Source organism: Rhamphochromis longiceps, linkage group LG17, assembly GCF_057381845.1.
Source record: "Rhamphochromis longiceps isolate RC_006_pf linkage group LG17, R_longiceps_female_GT1.1, whole genome shotgun sequence".
Taxonomy (NCBI): Eukaryota; Metazoa; Chordata; class Actinopteri; order Cichliformes; family Cichlidae; genus Rhamphochromis; species Rhamphochromis longiceps.
Genome location: NC_140573.1, coordinates 36,918,111 through 36,946,069, shown reverse-complemented (window position 1 = coordinate 36,946,069; position 27,959 = coordinate 36,918,111). Strand labels below are relative to the sequence as shown.

Genomic DNA, 27,959 nt, shown 5'->3' with positions numbered 1-27,959 from the left:
TTGGTTTTGGTGAATGGATTTGAGATGTGAATGCAGCTGCATCCTATAGCAATTTTAGGGAGGTTATAATGGGTACAAAATTAGACTAGTGTAAATAGAGTTTGGTCTCTCTATTTAAAAAAAACAAACAAATTTAGTTAGTTTTCCAAGAAAACAAAATAATTGCAGTTAGTTTTACATTTAAGTCTATGTTTTATTTGTTTTATTTTAGTCAACTAAAATGTTATTTCATATGTATTTTTAGTTTGTACCTTTTTTTAGTTAACTAAAATAACCTTGGTCTCCAGAAGCTTGATGGCTCTCATCAGTTCTATTTTTACTTCTGTCTTTCTCAGTGCTAAGTGCTTAATCAAATCATTACAGTGAAACACAGAATAGTTAAGTCATTTTTACCCACAGTTTTATCCAAAAACACATGAAAATTCATTCTGTAGAGTCTATTTGCAGTCACAGCCTTCATTACACAGCAGTCTAGGAGACTCTTCTTCAACAAGAAAACAGCAGCACATGCTCAGTCCCCGCCCCATACTGATTTGAACCAATAATGTCTTAAAGAGTTTTCCGGACGTCCCGCCCACAAGCGTGAAACAGGCAAACATGGCAGCTTCCACCGACATCATTTTGGGGACCTCAGCGTCCATCGCTGGCATTTTAAATGAAAAACACGGACCTGAACACTTGCAGACTTTAAAAACATTTACAGCTGCGCTGCGGGATGTCGAATACAGGTGAGGTCTGGGTAATTTATTTATGTTTTATACGGAAATGGGCCGTATCAGTGCGGTCCGGCTAAGCTAGCAGTAACTTGAAAATACCCAACTGTCAACTACGCACAGCCAAATATAACGGCACGCCCGGTTTCTGAACTCAGACCTAATAATTGTCGCTGCAGCATAAAAAAACAAAACTAACACATATCAGCAGTATAGCTTCAGTACGTGGTTTTGTACTAAAAGCACATTTTTAAGCATTACTGCCATTGTTTTTCCTGTGCAGGAGCTAACTCTGCTTATTAAAATTTAACGGCCTGTGCACGTGACATTATGCTCCCTTCTGTAGAATTTGTAGCACAGGAGTATCCCGCACATTTGGATTCAAATTGTGAACTTCATTTTTATTTTTTTCTTAATGGAAAAAAGACAGTGTTTCACGCAAGATCCAGCTAATGTAGTGCAAATACCGCGTTATTAACTACATCTGTGTTTTATATCTGGTGGTCTCCCAGTGAGAGTACTGCAAATGAAATGAATATTGTGTATTTGTTCACCTGTTTGTCGTTGTCAGAGATGCTGTGGAGGAGAAGACATTCTCCACTCTTGTGAAGGTCCTGACCAGACTTTGTGAAGAGCTGCAGGCTGCCGGCTTGGACAGTGAGGATGTGCAGACCTTTACCCTGCAGCTCCAGCTGACCGCAGAGTGCTTCAGAGCTCAGAGGAACTCCTGTGTCCAGAGTATACGTAACCAGAGTCTGCTCAGGTATCCCCGACATCACAAAGCAGCATGAGGGGGATCTTTCAGTAAATACAAATTAATTAAGTAAACAATGGTCATAGAGTTTAGTGACTGATTTATTTGGAAACTCTGCTAAAAATCCTTCTTGAGCATTTTTCCTGCTAAAACTTGGCAGTTTATGTTTAAGGAACCTGTACAATTATATCTTTGCAATTGCAGGATTTGTTGAAGTGCTATTTTTGCAGTTTATTATAATATTATGTCAAAGTTTGTTAGATTATTGGGCACCTCCTTTCTTAAGACAAAGAAACACTTGACATAATGTGTCTTTGTCAACTAGGGAACTTGGTTTCATTGATGTATCCCTCAAACTCCTGAGATTTTTATCTACTGTAAATATGGAGATTCCAGATACCATCTTCGAACGTAAGTCTAAAATTCAGCTACTGATGCTTAAGGTACAGTACTTATGTGTTTTTCCTTTGTCCCTTTCAAAGCCAACTAAATTGTTTTGAAGTGAGCTATAGAGGTTGTTAGAGATGGAAGTAGATTGTGCTGTTTTTGTCTTGTGGTGCTCAAATTGTAAAAGAAATTATGACTTTGACTAGTCAAAAAAATATTATGCCTTTTGTGTAGGCAGTTTCATATAAGAACTATTTTCTGTCAACAGTCTACATCCGCCAACCAGAAGAAGTGTGCATCCAGCTAATATTACAACTCAGGTTAGGGGAGGATGTCATTAATGTTTACATCCTGTCACGATGTCACTATCAAGAGCTGTTTTTCTTTTTTCTTTTTTTAGGGTTCTTTGAGTTTTACAAGAAACCGTTCTGTCAAGTTCTTTTGTATTCAAGAGTAGGCAAAAAACTTTAACAGTCTAGAGGGACATAAAAGCAATACACCATGGAGGAAAATGAATGTTGAATGTTTTTTCTTATTTTTGATCGGTTTTCTGTGGCTCAGCTCTTCGCTGTGGCATCCAGTTTCTTGGTAACTTGGCTGTTGGTAACCAGTTGTGCAAAGATGACATTTGGATGATAAGCTTCCCAGACCTTTTCCTGTAAGTTCTGTGTGCCAAAATCTCACCCTCATCTTTTTGTTTGACTCCAAAATCACATGCAGATTCTATATTGGTAATTCTGTCAACCCGAACGTATCCAAACAGGCAGCTGCTTAGCACTGACGATGAGAAGACCGTGAACTACACCTCGATGGTAATCCACACATGCCTGGATGAGGCCAAGGTGGAAGATTTGTCCAAGCCACAGAACATTGAGCTGGCTCTCAGGGTGATGGAGCTCTGCAGGACTCAGCCTGAGCTGGACTGGACGTAAGTGCATCATCATGGTACTAACTTGAAAACTGTTGTTATGCATTAAGGGCATATTTAAGTGCTACTTTCCCTTTGCTATTTATTGATTTTTCAGAGTGCTGATTGCAACACAGCATTTCCTGAAGTCTTCATCGCTGGTGGAGAACATGTACTCTGAAATGTCTCACCATGATAGGTACTTCATTTTTGTTGTTTGGACAAAAACATGAACAATTCATTCAAACAGAATTGTAAAAATAAAGATATGGTTAAATGTATGCTACAACACCTTTCAACCTATTATTATTTTAGTTTGTTTGGTTTTTGCACTGCAGAGAATTGATGCACAGAATAGTGGTAAAAACAGCTAATATTTAAATAAAAACTATAGATGCTTCATATAGATGTACATTTTGTTTTTCAGAGTTACTTTATTAGAGCTACTTTTAGCCCAGCTAAGAGAGGAGGGCTCAGAAGACTGTGGCATCCCTCCCAGTGTGGCTCATTTCCTGGCCACTTCCTTCCAGAAAGGTTGTGGTGCTGTGCTCACACTTGCTACGGGTTCTGCGTCCAGTGATGAGGTACAGATCATAAATTCAACACAATTTCCGCGGGTTTTTCACCCTGCGTTTGTTAGTCTTACCCTGTGTGAAATGAATTAACCTATGTTTCAGTCATTTTGACTCAGTATTGTGTCTCAAAAGATTCTTACTCTGTGGACTGCCCCCCGTTTGTTGCAATCCCCTGCAGGTCCTGCAGGAGGCACTAACAGTGATTAGTCTGCTGGATGTGCTGTGTGAGATGACCTCAGACCACAAGCAGTTCATGTTCCTACAGGATCATCCAGACCTTCTAGTAACTACTGTTGGTAAATGAAAAACAGCCATTAAGTCAACAACCGAGCAACAGCAGACATTAAACAGCCCGCAAAGTCCAAATGCTGGAAAGTTTGAGGTTTATCATTTAATCTGTTTCTTAAAGGAGAAAAGCAGAATCTCATTTGTCAAAATCAGCTATAATCTGAATAGCTTTATGCTGCTTCTCAGAAGGTGTTCTGCTTTTCCTGTTGTCTGTCACAAACTGTCCATGCAGAGCTCCTGGAGCAGGTACACGCCACTGGGAAGGCCAGTAAGAATATTTTCAGTGCTGCTCAGAACTTCTCCTTCAGTGGAGATGGAGACTCTTCTTCTTATTCTCCTGTCATCAGCTTTAAGGCACATCTCATCAGGCTCATTGGAAACCTCTGCCACAGCAATACCAACAACCAGAACAAGGTTTGGACAAATGAATGAGTGCAGGGATGGAAGTTTGTGGTGGTACTTGATAACAACTGTGACGAAGAGTGAATGAAAATTTTGCTGTAAGCCATAATTTCCAGATCAGAGGTAGCTCAATGTGCTGAGTCATATTTCCACTTGTCCTCTGTCTTTCCTTGACCTAAAAATCTTACTTCTGCACCTCAGAGTCCTTCATATGCTGCCATTTTAAATATGTTGAGAATTTACATACAGTATTTCATGATTATCCTATTCGTGGGACATAAAGAGAACTTTATGTCTGTCTACCTATCTGTCAGAGACAGACACAGAGTCTTGTACTTAAATCTGTCACATCTGAAGCGTTTCTTTAAGTAAAACTTCAAAATAGCTGCCCAAATAAGTACCCGGAGGCAGTTTGAAATAACTGTTAGGTGGGGAAATCTGCTCAAGCACTTTAGCTATTTTTTTCTATCTATCTAGTAGGGGAGAGGAAAAATCTATGCAGTATGGTATCACAATATTTTCCTTGCCATTATTGTCAATAGAGGTACAGCAAAAAATCAGTATTTTATTAAATAATACTGTGAGGATACTTCGTAAAAGATGGCTTATCTCATGCACCATCTTCATGAGATAAATGTTAGCTGAGCAAACAACGCTACCTTCTAATTCAGAGCAAGCTAATGACTCAGTCACAGTAAAAATAGGACAGCAACCATCTTGCATCTACAAAAACATAGCTGGCTGACTGATGATTGTATTGACTTTTTTCATATTGTACTAAATGGCTGCGCAGAGCTTAACAGTCATGACCACTTTTGGTCACAAGGTCACAGGTCGCCTGATAGGAAGCTGTTCTGCAAACGGTTGCAGTCTGACTTGGAATGACTGCAGTCACTCTCTGAGAGATTATTTTAAATAATTGCTGTTTAATTTATAAATGCAGGAAGACTACCAACACACTACTATGAGTCTGAATGAGCACAATTTGAGGGGACTTGACTCAGCTGAGTGGTTGCATTCTGGTTATATTCCTGTAGAACAGGAAGGTTGCTGAGAGCAAATGTGATACTTAAATGTTTTTTTTTTTGTCTATGCAGACTGCAACAGACAGCACTATGTGCCTATTTATTACAGATAATTGCTGTATTGTCAGAAATGGGTTACATGTAATTGCTTGCTTGACACCATGTAATTGTAAAGTGACAGGAGACTGACTCTGTCCGGCAGCATGGATGGCAGGTTTCGGTGACAGTGTTTGTGTGCTTGAATATCTCATTTTGCACTAAAAAAATAACTGAAGTGAGATAACTTTTGTCAGTATCTTTTTATCCGAAAAGAAAGTTAACTTTAGGACATCATTTTCGGCTACAAAAAAATAAATCACAAAATATGTTATTGCAACACTCAGCATATTGCAAAATGTAAAACATCATATTGTCATGATATCTTATCACGTGGTGCCTGTTGATTCCTACCTGTACGTGCTAGCTGTGAAAGATGAGCAGCGGTAAGGTTTTATACGTGGGAATATGGATATTCTCATCATTAGTAAATGTCGGTGCTTATATGCTTCTCTTCCTTGTCTCTCTCCCATCCTCAGTAGGAGGAGGTAAGACACAAGGACGAGTCAAGTGAAGGAAGCGGGGAGACACATTAGCATATTGAAAATTGCCCAAAGCCTCTTTGGTTAGTTTTATAATATGTACTGATAGTTCTGTCAGGAAATTATGGTTTAGAACAATTATCGAATTTAGAAAAGGAAAATATTTACAAACCCTAAAATTTAAATGTTTTTCTTTGCTTACATTTATTCTAGCCTGCTGGTCTGCCCTTCTAATGCGATCCTTGGTCTCCTAGCATTTAAACAAATACCCTTAATCAGTCCAACACAGTTGGAGGGTCAAAAGTGTAAATGTGACTGCGAGGTTTGGGAGGCCGACCTGAATTAGTTTGCTTTGTTTGACTTCTCCACTAAATGATCATGCTCAGAGGCAGGTTTTAGTAAATGGGCTGCTGCATGCAACCTCAAACCAAATCTCCTGAGGAGTGCAAACGAGTGCAAAGTCTAATTGAGCGAGAGGCTGTGGGTTCTTTCAACACAACTCGGTTTTCCGCTCAAATGTGAAACATTAGCTTCTTGTTTATTTTAGAAATCTTATCAGTTTTTCTCAATTGACATCTTTCAGCATGCAGCTATCAGCGTAAAGCACAGATGGGTAATAAAGCAGACAGTATCAACATCACTTTGTAGACTCGGTTGTACTTAATAGGAACAGATTTGTGGAATGCTTGTGGGATGGCCACCCTCAGTTGGCCCCTGTATAATATTTATGGTTGTTGATCTGTGGTCTGTCAGTGGTCAGAAATCACCACGTATCTGTTTTCACCCAGATTTCTTCCAGTAAACCAAATGTCGTTCTGTTCACCTTTGGGAGAGATTGTAATTTAAGATGTGCATGCAAAGCGAGGAACTGCTTGTGCCGGACTGAAAGTCAGGGTCCAGCTGCTTGTTATTCATCCCTTTTATGAGTTTAAATATAATTTCAGTAACTTCAGACAATGATTCCTAAAGTGGAAAACGCAGACCTGCGTGCTCTGTGTTTCTTTGACAGTGTAAATGACATTTCCATTTTCTGTAACTCAGCACTTTGTCTTGTTCTGTTGCTCCAGTGTGTTTGGAGAGTAACCGCAACGGCGTGCGGAGGGCATCAGAAAGCAAATACAACAAAGCCTATAGAATGAGACACATGATAAAGAACAGATTGTCCTGTTGTGGTGCTCTTAGACTAACCCACAACCACACTGCTTTGTTTGCATGGATGTGAGGCTCTGCTAAGGGCATCTCTGTACTGTTCCTTTGTCTGCTGTTTCTTAACTCGAATCGTGAACCTCGATAAACGTCTCACAAATTCTTTCAGTAAATCTTGGATATAAAGTATCTGTTGTTTAAGTAAGTTTATACAGATTTATTTCCTCCTGAAAAAGAGATATAAAGTAACTAGAGACTGTACAGCAAGACCTTTTGCTATAGTTTTGTTCACTTAATAAGTCATCTCATTAAGAGTATCTGGTTTTATTCTTGCATAAACAATAGACAGTTTGTGGTCTTGATATGTAAATGTTTTTACTTCAGTAGATGCTGAGTACTGATCCAATACCAGTGTTAAATTAAAAATAATGTGTTATTCAAGTTGGTCCAGTTGACATACCTGAGGTATGAGTGGTACTGGTTGATTTTTCAAGAACAAAATTGATGTGCTGAGCTGTAGTAGCTGCAGTGACAGGGATGGACAAGACTGGGAAAGAGTACATCAGAGGGACAGTTCAAAGTTAGAGACACAAGGCTGAGCTGGTTTGGACATGTGCAGAGGAGGGACAGTGGATATATTTCATTAAAGATATTGACGATGGAGCTGCCAGCCTGGAGAAAAAGAGGAAGACCAGAGAGAGACGATTCATGGACGTAATGAAGGCGGATCCACAGAGAGGTCTGGTTTAAAAAGAGGATGCTGAGGATAGTTTGAGATGGAGGTGGATGGAGCAGCCAAAATCATTTTGTATCAAGCTATATCAGGCTCTATTTTTTCCTGATTTTGGAAAGTAGAATTTGGGAATAAATGACCTCCAAGGATAAATATACTAAATTGGCATTTGACGATTTATTTACACTGGTCTCATATTGGTTCAATGTGAGAGTCATCAGGCAGCTGCTTACTGCTGTCATTTATAGTTGTGCTAGTTTTGCCTCATTCAGCTCTCAGTTTCACTGCGAGTACACCTGCTGAGCCGACAGGTGAAGTGATGATAATGAATCAAGTAGTCAACAACGCCTCACGTTACGTTACAGTAATATGTTACCATTAAAGTTGAACAAACAACAGTGAAAACAAGCAAAAGAAATTGGGTAATTAATTCTAATTCATTAGAAGGTAACACTGTGAAATTAGCTGGGGACCTGGCAGCTGAGTTACTCTATATTTGATATCATTTTCTTATATCCCATAGGTGCGAGAACTTGAAGGCATCCCCCTCATCTTGGATAACTGCAACATTGACAGCAACAATCCTTGTATCCTTTCTGTGAAGTATAAATATGAAGCTGTGGTAATGTAGCCATATTTCATGTTTATTTAAATCATTCTTCATATTTAAGCAAAAAGTTTGTGGGCTCTTTTGCAATTAAGCTTTGTATATTTGTATATTTGTACAGTAAAGGTAGTGGGCTTGCCTGCACAACTTTGCATTGAGCTTTAATTGTTGCAGCGTGTACTGGCTGGCAAGGAAAGAGTGCCGAAATGTGAAGAGAGTTATGTTGCTGTTAGGGGTGGGTTTTTATAATCGATTCATCGATTAAAATCGATTCTGGCTTGGATAAAGTAAAATCGATTCATTAAAATCCTGAATCGATTTTTTAATATAAATTTATTTTGCCCAAAATGCCAGAATCTCAGGTGACATCTCACAAAATTTTAAGAACCACCAAACAGTTAAGACAGTAAATGAGAGCAGGAACACGGATTCTGCACATAGACTTAAACACACAGCGCGACCCGCGGATCAGAATCAGTTAGTTGTCGCCTTTCTCACGGTCGGGGCTGAAAGCCGACAGCTCGCTGATTCTGATCTGTCGGCGGGTCCGCGCTTTGTGTTCACGCCCTTTATAAGCCGATTCTAAAGCTGTTAGTTTGATCTCTCTCCAAACAATATTGACCGAACCAGCAGCAAAAGAAGATCCAAACGCTTCACATAAACATCGTCATGAATTCACTCTGACTTTTACTGTTTTGCTTCCACCACGATGCACAGCTCTCTCTCTCTCTCTCCCTCTCTCTCTCTCTCTCTGTACTTCAAGAACAGTTTCCCTTTCTTCATTATTCGCTTGCTTGTTACGCACAAGTCTACTGTTGTTTACAGCGCTGTCGGCTGCTGTTTTTTTCCCTTTTACATTCTTCCGAAAAGAAAACCTCATTTCTGCTGTTCAATACTGAACAAATTTAAACTTTTTAAAATTATTCAAAATGCAAAACGCTTAGCCGTGTCTCTAATAAAACCGCTGTAACGTCAGAGGTGATGTTCATATGTTGATTAATGGTTTTCTTTCGTTTTTGATGTACTGCAGAATATTTTTATAAAATCCCAGGCCAGGAAAATCGCCTTCATGTTTTTCTGTGTTTTATCTTCAGCTACTTTGACACAAAGGCATCTGCTGTGACGCTTACACCTGTGATAAAGTCTTGCGTGTGTCAGCTTCCTTTTTATTGATACAAAAATATGTAAATGTACTGATCTGAATTATAATATTTCTGACTGTCAAAATTTCCCAGATTTAAATCGAATCGAATTAAATCGAATCATGGATCGAATTGATTCGGGACCTTGTGAATCGGAATTGAATCGATTCTAGAAATCAGTGACGATACCCAGCCCTAGTTGCTGTGCTTGCAGATGGTTGACAGTATCATGTGATGGGTTGCAGTTGGTGTTAAAATGGCTAATTCAACATGCAAATTTTGTTTTGTAAACTTTAAATCCAGTTTAATACACAACCAAAGTAAAATGCTAAACTTTCTTCTTCTATCCAGTGGAGTTACACTTTATTGGGCTTGATTCAATTAGCTGATGGGTACCAGCAGACCTTGGAAGAAAGAAAATAAACAGTTGGTACACTGCGGAGCTCCAGTTTTCACTTATTTATTGCACTAAAAGAAAGTGACGCTTCCAGCACCGCATTCATCAGACCCACAAACCCTGACTTTAAACTGGAGGGAGCTCACACATAATGTATCTTTGTCACAACTTTTTGACAGTCTTTGAGAAAACGCATATGTCTTCAGGTCATTGATTTTGTTCCCATGTTTATCTTTCATGTCTGCTTACCAACACATCCACACACACAGAACCACAACCCAGTCTATCTACCATTACATCCAAAATGTAGTTATCTAGAAAAAAAAGTGTGTATGGGGTGACCTGAAATGCAAAGTATACACAACCTGTCTGCAAACCCGTTTGTTTGTTAGGCTGTCTTTGAAGTCAATGACCCAGGGAAAATAAAAACTGCTCATGAGTTGAAAGAGCTTGATCTATTTTCCAGGTTTTGTTGGTATTGTATTTTCTTTCTATAACAAATCATTTCCTAGATCCATCTTGCATGACATCTACTACCTTGTAGCGCGATGCAAAGTTGTTGTTGTTGTTTTTTTTGGCTTTTTTTGGGAGGGGGGGGGGATGCAAACTCACCGGCTTTTATGTACAAATATACAAAACTTAATTCCAAAAGAGACTGAATAAGACCACAAATTTTGATTTAAATTGATGCAGCAGTGTTAAATGGATGCTTGTTTTTAGGCAATAGTAATGTGTTTTGTTTTGTTGCTCACTTTTAATCTGTTCAAAATCATCCATAGTTCTCATAAACTTGGCTGTGGTGTAACCCCTCAGTTTGTCCTTTGTCTGAAATGAGTAGTTTCAGCTATTCATCTCTCTTTAAACCTGGTTTCTTCTCATTGGCTGCCCCTTGGAAACACAAGGTTTGAAGAGCAGGTGGGTGGGGCTGCTTTTAGCCTTACTGTATTATGGAGATCCCCTCTCTATGAGAAAGCCAGAAACTGATTCCCAAGCTTTTGTCTAACAAGGATTGCTTCCACATATGCTGACTGTATTATTTGTAACGTTTCCCATCTTTAATATGAAGATCTACCTCTGAAGCTGTATAAATATGAGGAGAAAATAAGGAAATAATAAGTCATTGAAAAATATGTTTAAAAATAAAAGATGGAACAGCTGCATGTTCCACTCTCTAAAGCAGAAACTTTGACATTGTTGTCCTTAACCGGGCATCTCTAGTCATCAGCCAGTGGGCAATCTTCACCATCAGGAACCTCCTGGAGCACAACTCGGAGAACCAGAAACTGATTGCCACTTTGGAACGCTGCGGCACAGCTGACTACTCCGCGCTCAGGGAGTTGGGTTTCCTGGTGGAAGAGCGAGATGGAACCTTGCTGCTCAAACCTGTGAGGAAAGACTCCTAAAAAAACATCTGTGAGGAGAAAGAAGGTCCTCAACCCATAAACAGGTTTCCATGTAAAGTAGAAGGGAATACATGAAATGTGTACACTAATGGGTGAACATGCAGCTTGTGTTAAAAGCCTCATGAATGTTACCAAGTACTTAAGCAGCTTCTTCAGGTTATAGGCCTGCTTAGTATTAGACAAATATTATCTGCGCCTGCCCAGGATAGCTAACAGTCACACTGCTGCCCACACAATAATCAAAAAAGTGCGATCAGAAAAGTATGTATTATGCTCTATAACGTACTTTTCTACCTCAGTAATGCTGGTACTCAAGCCTAAACTATTATGTAAACAAAAGATCTGTGGTATAGAAGCAGAGGTCAGGATGCCAGGAGCTCTGGCTTTGTCTTGATCTGAGTCTGGGAAATGAGTTTGTTAGTGGCGAGCTCATGCTGGTAACTTTTGGCAGGGCTGATGCTTTGCGGTTTAATCCAAAGACAAAGAGCACTGCAGTATCCTGGCTTTTTGCTTTTCACAGACACAGATGATACCAGCAGGGGTTTGGGTTTAATCCCAGGCCCATAGTGACTTCTGCAGTAACCATGAAACAGAGAATGACCAAAACATGATGTAATCTACCCCCTCCCTGCCTTACCTAATTAAATGGAGGCATCTTGGTCATGATATGAAGACCTTGTTCAAGTATTTCCAATATCCACTTATCTACACAGATATGGTATTCACGATGTTATAAGCTAAGGCGATTTAAGGGGGAAATGCAGTAATACAAATGCATGTGTCATTATTTAAAAACAAGGCCCAGTGTGTTTACCGTGTTTTTGCTTGCCTTTCCAATTATTCTTGTTTTAGGATTATAACAGTATTAGTTAAATACTTAACATAGTTTTGTGAATTTCACCCTAATCTTCTATTTCTATCCATTAATGATTAAAACTAAGTCATTAGAGAGATCATGGCATGCAGGATGAGTTCTAACCATTCTAGAATAACACCAACTTACACTTCACAATACTTTGAGCAATCTATTATTTATTATACCAGACTCCGGAGACTTTTCCGGGAATATTTCATCAATATTGTATTTCCTGTTTAGCTGTAGCCATGTTTGGTCTGCTGACCTGTGATAGCAATTCTACATCAGTAGGCAGTAGATAAAAACATACTGGAATTGTGCATCTGCAGAGCGAGTGAGAGGAATCGGACCATAAGCATTAGTTTGCAGAATGACATCCCTCCTGCTGCTGGGTAAGCTGAACGGTCCTGACAACTCAACAAAGCAGCGCTTTATGCGCCTGCCAACACCCTGCTCCACCCTGTTTGCTCTGCACCTGATTTTTTAATGACAAAATGTGTTGAAACAATTGGTCGGACTCTCCTCTCGATCCGCCAACATAGTGAAGGGAGCTTATGGGGTTCCGGTCCCCAGGATTTCAGACGGCTAACAAAACAGCTGTTAGTCGCACTTGACTGAATGGCTGCAATGCTTTTCAGCCTCACAGGAAAGAGCCTGTGCAAGTCAGCCTGGCTGAATGAGGTGGCATGGCTGCAGCCATGTGGTCATCTCCTAACACATTAGTACCACATTGGTCAAGGTCATGATTTCTTGTTTCCCATGTCAGCATTTTACACCACAGGCCTCTACTATAATGTACTTGTGCCTTCTGGTTGGGGTTTCAAAGCTTCATTTTCTTTGGGTCGTACTATGAGGTTATGAATAATGAGTTTAATGCATAATAAAGGACTGCGTGTATCAAAGAGCTCTTTGTTTTTATTGAAATATTGTTGGCCTTTTGTGACACAAAACAAAAAAGCTAGAGGTGCCTTAGAAATTTTATTGGTAAAAAAAAAGAATGAAATACAACTGTCAATGTTTGTGTTGCAGACTCTAATTTTGCAACAAAACAAATAAAATACAGATTTAGTTAAATTTCTTTAAGTTATAGCTATGCTTTTAGGAAACTGTTAACCAAAAGCACCATCAAGACAAATACAAAATACTTGCACTTTGTTTTACACTACCCATGTACTGTCTATAAGCACCTTCCATGTACCTTTTTATTTTTATTTTTTTATAGGGGACCTATTATGCTTGTTTTCCAGCTGCATATTATAATACTTGGACTCTAGAGTAGCTTTGAGTGATTCACAGTTCAAAATAATCATCATTTATCTTGTATTCATCCATTTCCTTTAATAAAACCCTCTCATTAAGTCAACTTTCTTCTGATTGGATGCCAATTTACAATGCCATTTACAAATACAAGATTTGTCCCTTAGATGACCATATTAGGATGCCCCCTCTCAGTGAATACTACACAGAGTCGAAGTTGGAAAAACACACTAAAACTAAGTGTTTAGTGCAGTCTGAAGCAGGATTTCAGGCTTCATTAATTGAAAACCTTTCCATGTTTAATATGAGCACCCACCATTGTAGCATTATATATGTGATAGAAAACAAGGAAAAGCACAATAGGTCCACTTTAGTGGTTTCCACTTGCCTTTGCATTACTTTGATTTGACAACTAACTATTAGAGCCCACTCTGAGTTATGAAGGATCATGTGAAGATAGACGATCTGGTCAACTTTTGATAAAACATGTAGAATATTTACAGTTTAGGAACCTTGAAGAAAAACAAAAATTCCAAATAACTTAAAGCTTTTCAATCTGTATACAATGATGTCAGAAAGCACTCCTAAATAGTGACTTTCTTTCCACCTTAAATGACATAAAGTGCCACGTTCCTCATATAAAAATATACTCTTCAAAATGTTTTGTAAGTTATATAAAGCCTAAATAAACATTTCTGAATACATTAAGGGTTCTGTCCAAAAATAGCTTTGAGGCCTTTGATCCTCACATACCCTCTTCCGTGTGGTTGGGGTACATGCCATCCACCCAGGCAGGCCTAAACCGCGCTGGAAGGCCTTGTGTAAGCACAGACCATGAATGTGGAATTCCACGTCTCTGCCGTTCATGGGAATGCTGGATGTATCTGAACCTGATTGCACCTCTATAGAGTTCCAATGAGGCTTACATGGTTTTCACAGAAGTCAAGAGCCTTCCAAAAACAAAACAGTGAACACAGTCAAGACGAGGTGCCGTTCAAACTGACAAGTACGGTGTTTAAAAGTACTTCATGTGTATTTTTCTGCCTCTTTGGTTCTTGGCATAGGAAAGCATCGGCGGTGAGTGTATGTCCATGACCCAACAGCTCCCCAAAGTAACCAATGTCTCATGACATAAAAAAAGAAAACATAACCACGTGAGTGCAAAAAAAGAGAATAAAGCACTAGTAAGTTGCCCTTTATGGGAGGAAAAAATGGAAAAAGATTATTTTTGCTGTTTAGTTGCTGTAATTGAGCTTCCATATGACAAAACCATTGTGGCCCGCATGAATTAGAGAGAGGAAAAAAAATGCCAGAGCACGTGAATTTGCTAACCATCCTCTAAGTGTGAAAAATATTTTGACATAAATAATTCATTTTCAGTGTTCAAACTGAGTACAGTGTAGAGCTGAACGCATTCCGCTGCAATCTTACTTCATAGTATTTCCAGTTAGCGTGTTCCAGACGTTTTCCAAGATCCAACAGTCGCCTTTCTCTTCTTCTGTGGAACATCTGTAGGATACGTCACTGATATTATCTTAAAAATCCTTTCACTGTCATGTCACTTTTACTCTAGCATGCAAGCAGTTACGTGTCTTAAATATTTATGTCTGTTGCTCCCAATCAAATTCCACTTTGTTTTCCATTCCAGATGGGATGTCAGAATGTGCAAAATGTAATAAATACCTCCAAAATTCTTCACTTCCAATTCCAGCTTCTCATATTCCCTTCCCTTCGTACCCTTGTCCCTTTTCCCTTCCTTTCTCGGTACCCTGCCTCATTGTTTCCTCACTTGCAAGTAAAAACCTCTGATTTCTCACTGCATGTGTTGCACTTGACGAAACAGCACCAGTGGAACTTGCAGTTGCACTGCCAGACTCGCGTGTAGTGGTGTGTGTTGTGACCCCGACCACAACACATCACGTTACAGCCGTCTGCGAGGCTCGAGGTGCCGTTGCACAGTCTTCCTCTTGTCCCTGTGCTTCCTGTGGCCCTGTCCTCTTCGCAATAGTTGGGAGAGCGCTCCAGGTACACCAGGTCTGTGTCTGTGGGCTTTTGGTAGCCTCGAGCCTGTTTGAGACGCAGGAAGGAGGGTTGGCGAAGCCGCGTGGCTCGAACTGGCTCTACTTGAACTGCATCGCTGTAGCGTTCCTTCAGCAGGTTACCGATCTCTCTGAAATTTGGCAGGGTGATCCAACAGGTCTTAGTAGTACAGGAACCAGATACACCATGACACTTGCACTCTAGCTTCATTCTCTCCTCCAGGATCTGAGCGCACAGAGAGTAGATCTTAGGTTGGTACACATTAATCATGGTGGTTAAAAGCCTAATCAGTAGGATAAGTAACAATTAACAATAAAACTTGGCAAAGAACTTAAGAAAGAGTATTTTGAAAACACAGGTCTTACAATAGAAACTCAATGCAATAAAAATGAATTACACCTGAGATTGCTTACACACAAGAAATCTCATTATCATGAGAACAAGTGTGGGACTAATAAAGGTTATCTTATCTTATCTTATCTTATCTTATCTTAACAAACTGAGTAAATCCTTGACTTCCAGTTGGCCTAACTGCCGGAACATCCCCCACTCAAAATAAGTTAAGGGAACATTTGGTCATCAAAGTCAGTTAAACTTCATGGATATAAACTTGCCCATTTAGAAAGCAAAAACCATTCTGATTTAATCTGCTTTAGTGCCAATGAAAGTGACAACAGGTGCACTGGAGAGCCAACAAGACAGTCGCCACAAAGGGAATGGTTTTGTAGGTGCTGGCCACAGACCATTCCTCTCTCCTCATCCCACCTGACTGAATTTTCTTCAGTTTTGGCTACTGCTAGTGTCCTCGGTGGTGCTTGGGGGTGCTGGTATGTAAATCCTAACCCATTCAGGGTTGATCCATCCAAGAAGGGTTGCTGTATTTCCCAGCACACTCAACAATGTGGAGGAGATACCAGGAGATGGACCGTTACGCGAGGAGAGCTGGACACGGTTGTGTAAGAACATCAACGCACTAGCAGGTCTGGTATCTGCTCCTTTGTATGAAGAGGTGCAGGAAGTTCACTGCCAGAGCCCTATAACATGAACATGAAAGCTATTTATGCATGTTTTTCTGAGCAAACACTGTCACACTGAGCACATGTGACAGATGCAGAAGAGTATGGAACTGGTGTGGCAAACGTTACGCTGCCTGCAACATCATACTGTATACAGGGATGAGGATAAGGAGACAGCAATGGTCTGTGGGCATCACCTGCAAAACCATTCCCTTTTCGAGGATCGTCTCCACATGTTATCACTTTGATTTTAATCAAAGCAGATAAATTCATTCAAAGTGGTTCATGCTTCATAACTGAAACTTTAACTGATTTTTGTGTTATACTATGATAATGAAGTGTTCCCTTAATTCTTTTTTTTTTTTAGCAGTGTTGATCCCCCACAGCCCTTTTAATGTTGAAGCTATGGGCTGTCTGTCTGCTTGGCTGCTTTATGGCTTCTTATAGAGTAGAATTGCCAAAGGAATTGAAAAATAGGTTGGAAAAACATGGAGAAAGATCAGTAACCGACTCAAAAGCAGTCAAAACACAGCTGCAGCACTAATCAAGAGTAACAGAGCCAGCCATAGTGCCACTAACCTCCTGAAATGTCACCACAGACCATAGTCTGTAGACTAGTTAAAATCTGAGAGGTAACTTTTGAGCCTCTGTTTATCTTATCAGTGAAAGTCAGAGTTTGTGTGACATCTGAGACAGTGCGAAAGGACGGTGCACACTCTAAGGATGACTTCCAAAAAAGGTCCTGCTTGCTCTTCCACACAAAAATTGGTTTTAGGAGAGCATTCTTTGGTCAGATGAAGCCAGATACATTTATTTGCCTTAGATAGGTTCCAATGTGTTTGGCGCAAACTCGTCCGGGACCCCCACACCAGCAGTGAAGCTCCAAGGTGATACGGGGCTGAATGAATGCAAAGGAGGTTGAAGAGATGACATTTATAGATGGGCCATGGCTACCCGTGGAAATCCCAAAATACCGGCTGACAAAATGACTGGCAGAAGACGAATATTCCAGCATGATAATCATCCAAAGCACACAAAAGTTTCTAAAGGAAGGAAAACTCAAAACTATGACCAGGCCAAGTGTATTGCCTGATTGGAATCCAGCAGAACACCAACAGCTGAAAGAAATGTCTCTGAAGAACGGCACAGCATCTCATCAGAAATCTGTGTGACACCGATATTCTTCATGCCAAAACGGATCGAATCTGTTATTAAAAGTTGCTGCTCTGGTTTCCTGTATTTTGAATAGAATCGGCCTGTTTTTAATTTCACATGAGAACAAACACTTGACCATTCAACTTAAAAGTAAGCAGCTAGTACAAGTTCATCATTTTGAATAATTCGACATTTAATTGACGTTGCGCGGGGGTGTACACACTTCTGTGTGTTGCAAATGGTCATTTTAAATTTGCAGGTCCATTGCTTAAAATGCTTAATAGCATTCGCTCAGCCTTCAAGTCTGTCTGTTCTGGTGAGCTGGGTTTTCTGTGGGCACTTCAACTTTCAGCACAGCAACATATAGGCCAACTTTATGTCAAAACCTGGGGAAAATAACTCATACCCCCGAACTGTAGTCTCTAATTAACTTTACCTTTGCTGAGACCACAGAATAGCATGTCAGCCCGAGAAAACTGACCAGAGCCGTTGTGCAACCATGCATGTATAGAGTTACATTGTGGTTTGAGCCAGATTTATATTATATTGCCATACAAATATTTTCAGATGACAAAATTGACAGGTGACTGTTTGCCTTGGTGACCGAGCTGTATTTTGTTTTCGATGCATTTTCAATGTGAGATGACTTAAAGCTCATAATTACATCATGTTGTAACTTGTTTGTCTACAGCTCTGGTCTTAAGAGAAACTCTGTCTTTCCCCTCGTGGTTATCGCATTTTTGGAAGTCCCTCCAGTCGGTTCAGTATTTGTGGTGGCGCAGAAGTGTGGTCTTTGGTGCTGCCGCTGAGAAAGGAGGCGGGGGATAATATCCTCAACTCTGACTTAATGCTTATTAATTCATTGAATGGGCTGTAGGCCTGTGGCACAGCTCTATTTAGGAGTCGTCCTTACCAACGCTCACGTTTTATGTCACACATCGTTTAATTATTATTTGCTTTATTGTTTAGTTTACAACTGGTCAGATAGAGTTTTGTGATCATGTGTTACCTTTCGCCCGGCCTCATTGTTGTGCAGGTTCATCAGCCTCCGGGCGTTTTTCTTGATCTCGCGGGCGTCCATGAAACGCCGCGAAAACTCCACGCCGTATTTGACATCAGCTGAGCAGCCTCCCCATTTCCAGCCCTCCTCCTGGTCATTGTAGCCCTGCTTGTCCTGGTCACAACCACACTGGCTCAGATTGCCTTGGCTACACGCTGCGGTTACTGCATGGGCAACTCCAGCAGCCGTGATGGCATAAGTGAACGCTGCTTCCCTGCTGCCTGAAGAAATAGAATCATGTTAATATACCGAATCCATTGTTATTCCAATATTAGGTTCATAGAGATGCTGATGGGCGTGAAGGAGGCCATCATTAGTCTGAAAAACCAGACCTATCAGAGAGACAGCAGAAACTTTAGGAGTGGCCAAATCAACAACCTGGTTCACTCTTAAACAGAATATATGCACTGGCCAGTTCAGCAACACCAAAACCAACACAGAAGAAAACTGAAATATATGTTTACATGGTCAAGAAAAACCTCTTCACAACTTCACAACAAAGTCAAGAACAGGTGGACCTGTTGCTGTTGTCAAAGTCTACAGTCAAGAGATGCAAAAATCTAAGAATCAGAGTGTTTACACTAAGGTGCAGATTGGTTAGGAAGACCAGATTAGACTTTCCCAAAAAACATCAAAAGAAACCTGCAGAGTTCTGGGAAAGAAATCACTGGACAAATGAAACCAAGATGAATTTGTACCAGAATGATGGGAGGAGAAAAGTATGCAGAAGGAAAGGAACAGCTCATGATCGAAGCGTACCACACTATCTATCAAACATGGTGGAGGCATTGTTATGGTATACTGCAAAAGCAACCCAAGAGTTTCTCCAGGCAAAGAGAATGGTCAAATCAGTCACCTGATCTTAATGTAGTGGAACATACCTTTCAGCTCATGAGGACACATCTGAAGGGATTTTTAACATTTCTACTTGAAAAACTGAATTGAACTGAGCATTGAACGATTTAACAGAGAACCCTTCAATACTATATTCATTTTTATCAAGGCAGCAACCTGACAAGATGTCAGAAAGACATTATTCTCTGTCTTTCTGACATCTCTTCAAATGCTCTTAGCAAAAAGTGTTGCTATCAGGAAAAAGTTGGGCTTAAAGACAATATAGCATTCAGCATTTCTGGACTGTGGCCCATGTTTGTAAGCTTAAAGGCTTACAAACAAAAGATCTATTTTCTCGGGACACCTTAAAGCTTCAAGGATTCCTCCTATTAGGCTTTCAAGGGGTAAAGAGTTAAATCAGGACCTCTCCAAAACTAGCGTTCTTTTTTGAAAAAAAAAAAAAATCATTTGAAAACACATTTTATGTTTTTGGCTTTTAAACTAGGCTGAATATTTGGCATTTGCATATGCATTGCTTGTCTTGTTTTAACTTTTCCTTTTTATTATTATTTTATTCTCTTTTAGCTGTGAAGTCTGTCCTAAGGTCCGTCCAAGAAAAGCTTGGTCACCGTGCATGCTTTGTAGTGTCCTTCTTCTGTTTTTTTAATGATTTGATTTGACTTGACGTCAAATAACACGCAAGGCAAAAATAAAAGAAAACACTTCTGTGTGGGCAGACAAAAGGCCTTTCAATTTTATGGGGTTACCCCAGCAGCCAAACATTTGTTGCATTTCACGACAAGTTCTCTAGTCCCTCGTTTCCAGCTTTCCGGAAAAGGCAAAAGCCCTCAAAATGTATTGATGTGCAAAGCTGGGTTGCTGCTCTTTGGCTTTAGAGAAAAAAAATATTCACTGCTTTAAGGACATGATTAAATATGAAAGAGAGCAGTGGTGTATAACAGTATTTGTTAATGCCTTCCGTAAATTTACTGTAAGAGGCAAAATAATGAGCCTAAGAGTAAAGGCACAGTTTCATAACTCCATCTTTTCTCCGTAAGCCTTGTTTCATGCTCCATCGCTGATCTGCACAGTTAGTCGGTAACTGTTGAAGCAGTGATCACCATGGTGAAGAAAACACAAGTGACATCTACTGGCTGACTGGAGGAGCTTCTTTTTTCTTTAAAGATCAGCACTCGCAGTTACTTTGCTTAATGTTTTTCATCAATGGGATTTCTCACGCAGCTCAAGTGTCATTCTGTCTCTGTCTTAGGCGGTCCGCATCATTCCAGCAAATGATACCGCTGTGTGTTGCATGTTGAAATAATCTGTGGCCAGGCTCGACTGAGATGTGCCCATTTCCAAGCTTTTTGCGTGTCACCAATTGAACTTCAGAATAAACACGTTGATATTTATGGGGTGGGGGAGGGGGGCAGAAAGGGGATGGATTTATTGGCACAGAAGCTGGTAACAGGATATCCCCGCTCACCAATCAGGATAATGCCGGGCCTCCGTTCTTCTGAGCAGCCCCAGAGTATTAATCCATGGCGTCTCTGGTGGAGGCGATTCTAATGGCGCGCCTCCAACCTGACAAACTCGCTCTCGCAAACCATCAGGCCTGCGGTTCGCTCGTTCCATAACTCAAAACAAACTCTTTAGTCGTCTCTCATCAGGCTGAATCTGCGACCCATTCGGATATATTGTATGGTTGAGTCTTTCTCCAGGCATCAGGCGCATTCAATAGCCAAACAGCCATCTCTTCGCACTGTGATTTGTTTTGATTGTACAGCAGTGCATGCAGGGTTCCATTGTTGCCATCCAGCTGCTGGAGCTGACTTCAATTAGTGGTTTTGCATGAATTTCGCTGGTCTTTCTCAACATTTAATGAGTTCACAGGCTCAGCAGGTCAATCAAATAAAGTGGTGGATGGCACATTGGCCACATGAGAGGGGGCTAAGACCCTAGCTCACATTTCTGTCTTTAAGACTAAAGAAAATGGGTAAGAATCAGGTGACAGATGTGTGTGATTTTACAAGAAATTATTTTACAACCCCCCCTCCCCCCAAAATATCTAGAAAGCTCACACATTTGTTGCAGCCTGCTAACTAGTTTACTTCTTATTAAAATAAAGTCTTTTAATTGTTCCTCATGGAAAGGGCGCGAGGATCAAAGTAAGGTCTAGAGCGTCTCTCTGAGTCTTGTTCACACACCACAAAAGAAAAGAGACATTTCCTCTGACAAAAGAAATAAAGCGATCCAGACGTCTCGTCTGCCCGTCTCCCATGTTGAAGAAAGTGATTGCTCCCAGAGATGCTAGATTAAACGTGCATCCAAACCCACAGCGAGACCGCAACAAAACAGCTCCAACTACAATGTGATTTACATGAGAGGTTCACATTAGGAGCAAACACGCTCCTGTGAGGAATAAAACTGGGAAGAATGAGGACTAAAAGCAGGGAGGTGTGTTCGTGTCTGTGTTTATGCATCGCTTTCAGAGATGGACCTAAAGCGAGGCTTCACAGAGAAAGTCTTTGCCCCATCAACCACGATGCATGGCAAGCAGAGTCGCTTAAATCCCCTTTGGGAATACTAGCAAAGCCGTTAGAGTTGGAGTTTGTTCATTCATTGTTCTCTCGTGTGTGGAGCTCCAAACAGAAATGCCTTCATCAGTGCTCCAACTTTTTCCTCTCAGCGCTGACAATAGTGACAGGACGTTCAAAGGCAACACTAGAAGAATGAGAAGAGATTCTTGTGGCAAGAAGAATGGCTTCGTCTACGCACTGATGTTCAACTTTCAGTGATGGGAAATCTTGGCTGGGCTTGGTTTGAACAGTCCACCTGTTATCACATCTATCATTTCCACCTGTTGGACCTTATTTAATTTAATCAGACTGTTGTAAAATGTTAGCCAATAAACTTTCTTCTGTCACCTTTTTACTCTCAATAGGTCATATTATATTAAATATTGTCAATCTGTACTTGATACTATGTCAGTATCTCAAACACCCCTGTCTCGTCCTTGAAGCCGTTCAGTCTCAGCCTACTTTTCACATATTCTACAATCTACAAGCAGCAACCTCCATGGTAGAACTGGAAGTGTAAAACACTGCTGTTCCTCTAAAGGCCACTAGGGGCTGACTCCAAAAGATACTCATGGTGAATAAGTTGGAAATTGTGATTTGGAAATTTTTTGTGGAAAACCCCCTCAACTTGGATTTACCATTCAGAAAAGTCGGAGCAGACCAACATACCCTGAGATGGCAGCAATAAACATAAACAGTAGAAAAACGGTAAACTTCTCATCTGTACTACCACTATTCTGTATTTTTGACTCACTAAATAAGCATTTTCAGAGCACTCAGGCTCTATCCATGAATGTGTTTTGTAACACAAAAAAATATATGCATTATGCAGTGTTGCTAGTAATACCTGCATGGCTCTACCTTGCTAAGAACCAAAACAAATGCTGTTTTTCCTGTCTTTTTCTGGAATGTGCTAACTCTGGAGTGATGTCACTCCCAAGTTTTTGACTAGAACGCATACATCAGTCCATACTGACTCGGTTTTGAAATAACCAGCATTAAAGATGAAATTAACAATGTTTAGAGCATGATACGAAACACGGATTAAGTCTCTAAAGCCAATTTTCCTCTTCATAACAACTGTCGGAAAGCAGAATATTTCCTAACTCACCTGTTTGGATCTTTTTAAGACTTAAAATTTGGGACACGGCCTCTTTGATTGAAATGAGCATTGACACACCTCTGCTAAGTTACTGAGCTGAGATTCTTGGTATGTTTGCACTAATGGTGTATACATAATTTCCTTAGGCATTATTAAAGGATTCTGATTCTGGTTATCTTGGGATTAACTGACAAACTATTTTGGCCAGCTGTGATGTCTATCTCATGAAATATTTTTTGCTTCAGTATTAGAAATTTAAATTCTAGCATATGTTAGTTAGCACAGATTTTGCAGGTTCGTATAGCAGTATATTTTGTGGCTGTAGCTTGCTAACCAAGTATGCTACCATTAGCTGATAACTTATTTATTGACTTGCTTGTCTTTATGTAGTCACCTCTGGCTCAAAAAATCCAACATGGTGCAAGCAGAACAAAAACTTATCTACAATCTTTAGGTAACCATGCAGTGGCTGCCTCCATCTTTTGCATACAGTCTATGTGTCTATGCAGAGAAAAACTGTTAATACTTCTTGTAGAAGCTGACTTTCAACCAGACTGACCTACTCTCAGCTCTTGTCCAAACACGGTCCTCTCTCCCAGGGCTGAGCAGTTCCACCGGCCGTAGCGGAACTGGTACTGACACTCGTTGATGCCCAGCTGGGCACCTTCACCAATGACGATGATGGCATCGGGGCGACTCTGACAGAGGGCTCTCTGACGTGGGGCCAGTCCAGGTATCTTGTTGCAGATGATGTTGGCACCCAGAGCTACCACAGAAGACAACGCCCTAGGCAGAGAGTAATGGGGCTTAGTGAGAGAGAACAATAGAAATTATGGAACTGAAATCTGAGTGAAATCAGAAAGATTTGAATTCTTCCCCCAACTTAAACCTTGCTTGGGTATCAAGATGTTATTGTCAAGAGGAGAAATGGGTACATTTGTCAAGATAACTAAATAAAAACATAAGTCTTATCATGTTTGATTTAATGGACTCTTATATAGACATAAGAAAGTGCCGTATTTAATTAGAAAAACTGGTTTTCAAATTCAGACATTTCTGTCCACCTCTCTTTCTCTATATTATATAAAACATGAACCAGCACAGCTACTTTAAGGCTTCAGAACCTGCCCTTAATATGAATGAGAGGCATGTATGGTGCAGCAATCATTCTCTCTGTGAGGGTCTGGGTCTTTTAATGTTGTAAGAAAAGAGCTCATTACATAGGCCTGGGCCTGTGGGCAAAGCGTGGAGTAATCCAAAAATGAGGCTTTTCCATATGCTGCTTTCCAATTATGGCCCTTGTCTGACGAGGTGCTTCTATGACAAAGTGGTTCTGGTGTAATGTGTAAATCCACGAGGGCAGGTCATCTCATCAGCGGCGCACACACTAGGACGTGCACAAATCTTGCCGATTAAATATTGGCTACATGCATACACTCAAGCGAATTCATTCAATCTTTATGACTCAATATGAGACGGAAAATGACACACGTGGCCATATGTTGAAGGAAAAATCCACAGCTCTTGTTCCTTGGCAGTCTATGATAGGATAAAATGAAATTAACTGTACGTCACAAATCACGCATTTCCTCCCCATGTTTCCCGTATATTGAGGGACTGGATAGTCCAAATTTCATTTTACCTCACTTTCTAAAATAAAATCTCTGCCACACCAGAACGAGATGCAAGCACGAGTCGGATTTCTTCATTTTGCAAAGTCAAATGCTGAGCTAAAAATAATAATCATTATAATAAAAAAAAAAAATCAGCTGTAATAAATAAACACCTGCACTAAAAACAAAACTTCGCTCTCTGTTAGTCCAATTTCCCTGTGCGTAATTGGCTAATTTGCGCACAAGGCACTACTACCTGCTGGAGAAATTACATGTGTTCATTCAGAAGAAACCTACAGGTAGCTACCGCTGGTGAGGATGAGGAAGATCTGTGGGTAGTAGACGGACAGCAGCGCACTGCGAGATGAGATGATGAGCATGGTTGCGCATTGAACACAGCTTGATTTGCTCGCTTGGGTTTAAGAAAAAAAGGGAGAAGAAGAATTGAGAACAAATGTATCCTTTTTTTAGAGTCCACGCAAATGCAGAGCTGTTCGTCTTCTTTAGCTAACGGAGCCGTGGCTGTCGGCGGCTGTTCCCAGCTCCGCTATCCGTGTGTTGTTGGAGATGAGAGTCTGCATCCCTCGGCCGATGTGCGCTCTGCCACCTGGACTGAAAGCGGGCTAGGTGTTAAAGGCGAGAGAGAGAGAGAGGAGAGAGGGTAGGGAGGGGGAGGCAGATGGGATTCCGGATGTCCGGATGCGTCTCCAAAAGTGAGACTGTTAAAGTATTTGGAGGGGAGAGAGACGGTGGCCTTTTTTTTCCCGGTGCACCAGCCCCCGGGATGAGGCTGCATACCCTGCATCCTTCTGTGTCCCACCCCCTACACACCTCCTACCCACGTCCACGCCTCTCCCACTCTGCTCTCTTTCTCGCGTTTTTTAAAATATATTTTTTAAGGTTTTTTGTTTGTTTTTTGTTTGTTTTTTTGTGGCAGTCAATAGTTAAATGTGTTTCTCGTTATTCCTTTTTGTCCTCATCCCCCCGTTGTGCTCGGACCCGTGACCACTGCAGGGTTACAGTTAAGTCCAGCACATCCAAAACTCAACCAGTAATATTCTTAACTCTGAAAAACAACAATGCCAGTGAATAACTGCATATTTGAATTACCCAAAATTGGTTTCAGTGTTTTAAAAATAATAATCTTCTGGGTTTTTGGCAGTGTATATACATATATATTTTTATTCTTATTTTTTTATTTATTTATTTTTTTGGAATAGCTTTTTAGCGACTGTCTGTGGGTAACACCAAACAAATGGCTTTAATAATCATTACTTGCACTCCCAAAGAGACAACTCTTGGAGTTCCAGTTTCTCTCAGCTGGTTGGTGTTTGCTGAAATGCTTCAGATTTGCAGTGTCTCCGACTCTTCAAGCTTCCAGCTGTGTTGTGGTTGTACCCTCCGACAACACGCCCTCATGTGGTGACATGAAGGAACAATGTCACTCAGCTACATAACCGGTGCCAGAATGCGCAGCAGTTGGTGTTGCATCTGCAGAGTTACAGAGAACTGCTGTAACTGTTTAACAAAAGAGGTTTATAGATTAGTTTTCAGTGTGGGCAAGCAGAAAATAAAGATACTGATTAATCGGGACAATTTTCTGTGTGGTGAATGCATGCAGGAGTGCAAACAAGGGCAAACACTTGTACTTAAAAGTGCTGTGAAAACAAAAGATCTTCACCAGCACTCGGGCTAGGCTTTATAGGTCTGTCTTACAGACTGGACGGAGAGGAGGGGAGAGGATAAAGTGCATATTTTCCTGGCTTGCTGACATTTTGCAGGCCGAAATGGAGCCTTTCAAAGATTTACTTGAACTGATGAAATGACCACAAGGAGATAATATTGATAGAAATCTGTTACTGAACAGGGTATCAATCATGTGAACAAAACTAAGTGGAATAATTGAGGGTATTTTTGTGGAAACGAACCTCTTAATTTAAATTCCCTGTGGCAACCGGCGAAAGATAGCAGTGATTCAAATAAAATACCTTTCATTCCTTGGCTCATGTCAGATGGGCCTGATGGTTGTGCCCACTCAGACTGTGTGTGTGTGTGTGTAACTTTAGCTGCAGGCAGATATAATGTAGCTACATGCAGCCTTTCCTGTAAACTGGACCTTTCTGTGTATGTGTTCAACACTTTTTCCCTGTCTCATGCTCCCTCGCCCTCTCTCTTTCTGTCTAAATAATCCCCCTAAAACCACAATTTCCAAAGCCAAGATAGCACTTACACAGCATGCACTCAGTGTCCTGGCGCTCGCGCGGCAATATCTGTTTCTTTTCATATTTCTGAGCAGAAGGCGAGGTGAACGGGGAGACACGAGAAGCACGGGGCCACGCAGGAATTCCTCATCCACTGCTGAAGCTCGAGTTTGTGATGTCAGCAACTCGAAATCAGACCGAATTTTGGTGCGATTGTGTCAAGAGTTTGATGGGAACTGATTTTGTGGAATTGTTCACGTCATTTACGATGAGCGGCGGATCTGGAAGTCAGGCGCGGAGGGAGCAGCGGAGGGCTCGAGCTGGAAGCAGGCCTGAAAAGTCCACATTATTCATAGTGTCTGCAGGGCTCTGAGGGATTTTGGGCCTTTCTTTTCCTTAAACCCCAAATCCTAGATGTCAATGAAACAATATTGTAAAATATAATATTAATCATTTGACAAATGATCTTACATTTTTCTGAACAATAGCAAACACACACAGGATCACACTCAGAGCACCAAATTCATGTGAAACTGCTTCACAGTCACCATGCCAGTCTGAGTTGACTCAGTGTAGCCAATATTATCCTTAATGTCTTTCTGAGCTTCATCACCAGCATTAAAACATCACTGCAACCTCTCTATTTATATATCACCTCCACCAGACATGTCACATCCATTCCTTCAGAGGATGAAATGTGTCCCTGCCTTAACGTTGCCTTTCACAGCATTTCATTCTGCTCCTTGTGTGCTAAATTTCTCACTCTAACTTAAAAGTAAACTGTATAGAAGAAGGTACTTTTTCTAATGAAATGTAAACTATTGGTGGGTAAAGATGTCGACATTTTCTACTTCATGAAGATAGTTATGTTGCAAGTTTTTCCTCACATCTTTTTTTTATAAGTCCCAGACAGTGATGGTGTGATGCTTTAGCCCAGCAGGGAGTGATATATTGTTTTATTTCTAGAAGCTTTGGATGGCTTAGCAATCATCCAAAGTATGTGTCCACCGTCTTTTCTCTTTCTGAGGGGAGCTATTGCTGTCTGAGAGATCTTCTGCCCAGTATAATGAACCCTGTGTGTTATTTTACATCCAATAAGCTGTTTGTTGGTGTTGTTGCTCATATAGACAGTGTATTAGTTGGGAGGGACTGATAAATTGTGCATCTATTGTACTGTAGCTCTGGATAT

General features: G+C 40.6%; 2 protein-coding genes across 3 annotated transcripts; one reads left to right on the top strand and one right to left on the bottom strand.

The window, feature by feature from the left end:
* The first annotated feature begins 587 nt into the window (after positions 1-587).
* On the top strand, positions 588-12,802 carry atxn10 (ataxin 10). The gene is made up of 11 exons (XM_085385851.1): positions 588-728; positions 1,285-1,476; positions 1,793-1,878; positions 2,416-2,512; positions 2,618-2,782; positions 2,880-2,960; positions 3,189-3,345; positions 3,515-3,632; positions 3,857-4,038; positions 8,032-8,095; positions 10,873-12,802. The coding sequence occupies exons 1-11, from the start codon at positions 598-600 to the stop codon at positions 11,055-11,057; spliced, it is 1,458 nt and encodes a 485-aa protein (XP_085241977.1). The 5' UTR covers positions 588-597; the 3' UTR covers positions 11,058-12,802.
* Positions 12,803-12,987: 185 nt separating this feature from the next.
* Positions 12,988-25,275, bottom strand: LOC146650118 (protein Wnt-7b-like). 2 transcript variants are annotated; one of them, XM_085385852.1, is made up of 4 exons: positions 24,867-25,275; positions 23,516-23,742; positions 18,391-18,662; positions 12,988-15,435 (listed from the first exon to the last, which is right to left on the bottom strand). In XM_085385852.1, exons 1-4 carry the CDS (start codon positions 24,947-24,949, stop codon positions 14,956-14,958), a joined length of 1,062 nt encoding a protein of 353 aa, XP_085241978.1. In that variant the 5' UTR covers positions 24,950-25,275; the 3' UTR covers positions 12,988-14,955. The 2 variants fall into 2 exon arrangements, with proteins under 2 accessions (XP_085241978.1, XP_085241979.1); XM_085385853.1 differs by having other exon boundaries at positions 24,877-25,061.
* Positions 25,276-27,959: the final 2,684 nt, after the last annotated feature.

Coding starts and splice junctions, on each gene's coding strand:
- atxn10 (XM_085385851.1), top strand. CDS start 598: ATGGCAGCTTCCACCGACATCATTTTGGGGACCTCAGCGTCCATCGCT. Junction 2,783..2,879: donor CAGCCTGAGCTGGACTGGAC/GTAAGTGCATCA, acceptor TTGATTTTTCAG/AGTGCTGATTGCAACACAGC. Junction 4,039..8,031: donor ATACCAACAACCAGAACAAG/GTTTGGACAAAT, acceptor TATATCCCATAG/GTGCGAGAACTTGAAGGCAT.
- LOC146650118 (XM_085385852.1), bottom strand. CDS start 24,949: ATGCTCATCATCTCATCTCGCAGTGCGCTGCTGTCCGTCTACTACCCA. Junction 23,743..24,866: donor CTCACCAGCGGTAGCTACCT/GTAGGTTTCTTC, acceptor CTCTCTGCCTAG/GGCGTTGTCTTCTGTGGTAG. Junction 18,663..23,515: donor TGGACAAGAGCTGAGAGTAG/GTCAGTCTGGTT, acceptor CTATTTCTTCAG/GCAGCAGGGAAGCAGCGTTC.